Source organism: Sitodiplosis mosellana, unplaced genomic scaffold, assembly GCF_009176505.1.
Source record: "Sitodiplosis mosellana isolate CC-2019 unplaced genomic scaffold, AAFC_SMos_1.0 Smas_scaffold_3672, whole genome shotgun sequence".
NCBI lineage: Eukaryota > Metazoa > Arthropoda > Insecta > Diptera > Cecidomyiidae > Sitodiplosis > Sitodiplosis mosellana.
The window spans coordinates 1,034-6,283 of NW_022598914.1; the positions used below are offsets into that span (position 1 = coordinate 1,034).

Consider the following 5,250-nt stretch of genomic DNA (forward strand, 5'->3'; position numbering starts at 1 on the left):
GTTTTGTGCATATTGCGATTCGTGCTTGAAGTTGCTCTTCAGACAGTTGATGTGGAACCCATTTTCCCAGCTTCCGAATCTTTCCCATGGCGTGCAAATGTCTGAAAATGGTTGTTTGGCCGACGTTTAACTGCAATGCAAGTTCTTTTTGCGTTTGGGTTGGGTCTTCATCCAATAATGCTTGCAAATCGACATCTTCAATCGCTTCTGGCCGACCTGAACGTTCTTTGTCTTTCAAGTCAAAATCACCACTTTTGAATCGATGAAACCATTCTCTGCAGCTTCGTTCCGATGGAGCTTGCTCGCCATAAGTATCTGACAGCATTCGATGAGCTTCAGCGGCAGTTTTCTTCGAATCAAATAAGAAAAGAAGGGCCCCTCGAAAAAACACCTTATCACGATCCATTTTCAATCGATTCAAAAACAATGACGCAGAACGAAAAATGAATCTTTCTGCTCTGAGTTAGATTGCTAAATGTCACATCTACAAAATGCAATTGGATTCACTTGTCAAGCTACGCTCAGTTACAAGTGGCGACATTTAAATGTCAGCGGCGGAAACTTTCGAATTGACCCAATATACGCTGTTAATTTCTTCCCTGAATATTTGCCAGTTTTTTGGTAGTGTTGAAAAAATACAAAATTAGAAATTTTGAGATGATTAGAAATTTTTGATTTTCGTCCAGTTTTTCGATGTCGTGAAGATAAAAGCTAGTTATGATCACACTCTTAAATCGCGCGACAAATATTTTCTATGTGAAAAAACGAAAAATACTCTCATCAAGAAATTAGTTCCTCCTGAAATGCAGGAACGACCATAGTCAATATTTTTCGAAAGGAGCAACTTAGAACAAAATCATGGCCTATTCCGTAATCAGAGCCACCTAAGGTATCGCTTGGTACTTGTCCGGCTCATGTGCCGAACTTGAAAAAAAAATACGCGTCGGTCTGTGTAGTTCATGTGAGTGATTTTTCGAGTTCATGATTTGGATATATTACTTCAAACTTCTCTTCGCAGGATGATCTTCAGTTGGTGGAAGAACCTCTTCGTTATTCAAGGCCCTGGACACGGCGTTCACGCATCAGTCAACCAGATATGAGTGCATTTCTTTCTAATGTAATAATGCATTTCTTTCTAATGTAATAAAAAATACATATCAACAGATTTCAAATACAAACAAGCATTAACTCCCAACCGCACAAGCTCAAGTACTTACATTTTTGTACAAGGGGGACTCTGAGGCTCCCAGTGGATTTCTGTTCTCATACCCATATAAAGTAATATCGAATGCATGAATTAATTATTTTTCACTTCGATTTTGATGAGTTATTGAAGAAATTGGCTGTCTACTCTATAAAATAATTGCGCAGCAATTTTAAAGGCTCAGATAGATAATGGAGACAGATCTTAAAAGACATTCATAAAATATTTTTAATAATAATAATAATTCTTTACCAAAAAAATGTATCCGAAAAATGTATCCGAAAAATGCAATAACTAATATTCGATTCACGTTACTTGAAAAAAATATTTTTTTTTACAATAAGAATTAAGCTGAAAAAAAGAAGAAAAATAACTGACGTCTAAAGCCTCTGAATCCCCGTTGTGCGTTTGCGGATTAATGGAGTAATAATAAGTTTGATATGATATCATTGTACAAAGAATCTTATTCCAAGATATTGGCATACTTTTCAAAATTGATTTCCCTCATTTTATTGCAGGAAACCGATAATGGGAGCACTAACACAATAATCGCAACGAACAATAGCTCACCCGAAGCTATACCAACAATCAATCATGTGTTGAAAATGGTTGAGGCAATGCGAAGTGACTTACATCAAATTCATTCACGGATTAATCTATTGGAGCGCTCGTTGGCTGAATTACGGAATCAACAATTAATCAAGAAAAAGGTGAAAATAATATTGAAATGAAAATACTGAATATCAATTCTAAATCATCTATACAATCTAAGATTTTGGAACTGAAAAATCCCAAATGGTGGCCGATCGCGGAAATATCACCAACCTGGTTCGTAATCATGATTTTATGGCCTTTCATGGCTCTACGAATTATGCAAGCAATCCAGAGAAAAAAATGATCCCGTTGTGCTAACGACCTCTCCATTTCTGATCATCATTAAGCAAGAGAGATGTAATTTTTCAAGTGATTATAATCCATTTTATCAATGAAATTACGGATAGTTTAGAGGCAAAATAACGTTTGAGAAAAATTGGCTGAAAAAAGTGAATTTGTTGAGATAAATTAGAAATATTTTTCCGTTCGGATTCCAATTTTGAATTTTTCAATACCAGAACTTTTTTTGTTTCATGTTCAATCTGTGATTAACTACAAGATGGCTATAAAACATTATTACCAATTTCGATACTTGCAAAATTGAAATTGAAAATAGTACGTTTCATGTAACGTTTCATTCATAGTTTGTTATACAATAACATTGCAAAAATGCCCGATTCGAAATCGTTGCTCATATGTAAATGTAAATGTAAATGTTTATTAACGTATGATAAATTGGTTCAGAATGGTTGTATTTGACATGGTAGGATTCAATGAGATTCAGTTCAATGGACTTTGCAGCATAGTGACAAGTTTTGTTTCTTTCGAATGATTTGTTTGTTTGTTTTGTTTGATGCCTAGACATAAATGAGTAATTTTATTGTTTGAAAGTGGAACGTTCTCATGTTCGATACCTGCCCAAGCGAAATTATCTCGATAGATGATGCGTCAATTATCAATAAATTATACTAAAATCAATTCATATACAGAATAGGCCCAGCTAATTGCCACAGGTGTAACCGATTGTGTGCTGAATGCGGCAGTAGATTTGTCAACAACCAAATGTTATGTTCTCATATTCCCTTATCGAATACTTTACATTTGCACACTAGGAGAATTACGCTGCGAACACATTATTGGCCTTTGTATTTATCGTCCATTCTACGTGAAATCGACCAAAAATTGGACTTCACTTTTCAGAATCCGTTCAAACTTTGCATGCCCGCTTGATTGGATGAAAAACTGGATGCAGGGGAGGCTTAAAAAATCGATTTTCTGCCAAAAATATTTCTTTTAGGGCAAAAACAGAATCAAACCCCTAATTTACCCCCTAAAAATCCTACTTATCCTCTATACATTCTAATAATGATGTAATGCAATTACATTGCATCTTCGTACTTTCTGTATTACGCATGTATATAGATAAAACAGAAAGTGACATACACTGAAATGTGTTATGTATGGGGACACTACATTTGTGTTCGTATATTTCTGTGTGGGGAAAAACTTAAAAAATGTGTGGATGTTGTTGTTTTCTAAAAAAGCAAACATGGAAAAATTGCTGAACCTTTCGTTTTTTTACTGTTAAATGCGTTAAAACAACACAACGCATTCGAGTCAGCAACTGACGTTAGTCAATGCTGCTGACATCAGTTCGTAACACGCTCTGCCAGCCACATAACGAACATTTCATAGCAATAAACCTTTTTTCTATCATTCAAAGTTGTTATCGCGTCGGGGTAAATATGTATCGAAATAAGCCTGAATATTTTTTTTATTTTCAGCGAAAAACTTATTTAGGTCTAGTTATTGTATAAAAAACTATAATTGTAACGTTACATGAAATGTACTACATCACAATGTATGAATTGGATAGATTAGAGAGATAGCATACACAGCACAATAAAGTTTCAGGTCACTAAACTTAGGCGTAGTTTCACGCCATGCTGTTGGATCTTAGCTGAAACTTTAGTGGCCTGAACTTTGTTGCACTGTGCGAACCTAGCGAGTAAACACTCCATTTTTACGTGTATTCGTAGCTACTTCTCTTCTTTATTAAATTCAGAGCTAGGACACTAACCATTACGCTACATCATAATATATGGAAATGATAGTTTTCAAGTATCGTATTGGTAATAACGTTTTTTAGTTACAGATAATAATTAAACATAAAGCAAAAAACTGTTTTGGAATTGGAAAATTCAAATTTGTGAACCCCGAGGGAGAAAAAAAAGAACGAAGTTAGTACCTTTTACATTCCATGTACATCGCAATGTGCGTTTCATCATGAAACTTCATGTAACGGTAAAAAGGAAAATCGTATCACGCTTGTTTATAAAATATCTCGATCAATTTACTTTTTCCCCAGCTTTTTATATATTTATATGTATATAGAATATTTTATACAATTACTAAAAAAAATGTTCGAACACCTTTTTTATTTCGACAAAATTCCACTTTTCACTAGTTTTCGTAATATTTGAATGATGTGAATCCATGTCACTGACTAATCATACCTATAGATAAAAACAACACAAGGTGAGAATTTGAAAAAAAAACTACATTTCATGTAGTGCTAAAAGAGGTGTACAAACACTTTTGAGAGTAACTGTACAAAAATATGTAATGTAGCTGAAATGTTTTTTTCATATGAATTGGAATTATCGTTTATAAAATAGAATGGGGAATATTTTATTCAAAAATTCAGAACATGTTTTTCTTACGTTTTTCTTTCTGGGATTCAAATATTATATTAAAATGTATGTTATTGGTTTGGCAAATGTGATAATAATAAAAAAAAAACGAGAGAAACATTTAAATGGTTTTATATATATTTTACTTTAATTTATTCTTCCACCGCCAAGCTGTATAAAGTAGATTTAATCCAGTTAGGCCAGAAAGTGAGTACAAGAATAAATTCTCAACTCAGTGAAAAATCAGGCGTATAATGTTTGACCAAAAGTCCAATGTGAGGTTTTTCATCAGATGAAAAACCTCTAGACGAAGTTAAAATGGAGTGACGCTCCTGTCCGTGGATTAACTGACACCGTCTTAGCGTCACTCAAAATGATATTGGTTATTACATAGCGTCACTCTATTTTAACCTCGTCTAGAGGTTTTTCATCTGATATCACTACTTTTGTAGAGCAATTATTATTTTCAGGAAAAATACACTTTTGCCAAAAAAATTTTCTTATTATCAGAAAATAGCTGTTTTTTTCATAAAACATTCGCATCCATTCTTGACAAACTTTGGAAATAGCAAATTTCCACTAACATCAAAAAAGTCTCATTTCTCCTTAATTTCACGTTGTAAAATGCGATAAAATTTCAATACAAACGTAAAAGGAGTGTTGAAGCAATTGTGGATCCTTATCATTTCATTAAAAAATAATTGTTCCCAACTACCAAAGCTCTGGGAAGTGCATTTTTTATTTATTCCCAAACAAAAT

The 5,250-nt window shown here is 33.6% G+C and overlaps 1 protein-coding gene across 1 annotated transcript; it reads left to right on the forward strand.

The window, feature by feature from the left end:
* Nucleotides 1–1,018: 1,018 nt before the first annotated feature.
* On the forward strand, nt 1,019–4,611 carry LOC129571910 (acyl-CoA-binding domain-containing protein 5-like; the record flags this gene model as incomplete). Its single annotated transcript, XM_055451782.1, is given in 3 exon segments — nt 1,019–1,117; nt 1,723–1,914; nt 1,977–4,611. Coding segments are annotated over 3 exon segments (417 nt in total), but the record flags the coding sequence as incomplete, so codon positions are not given.
* Between the last annotated feature and the right edge of the window lie 639 nt (nt 4,612–5,250).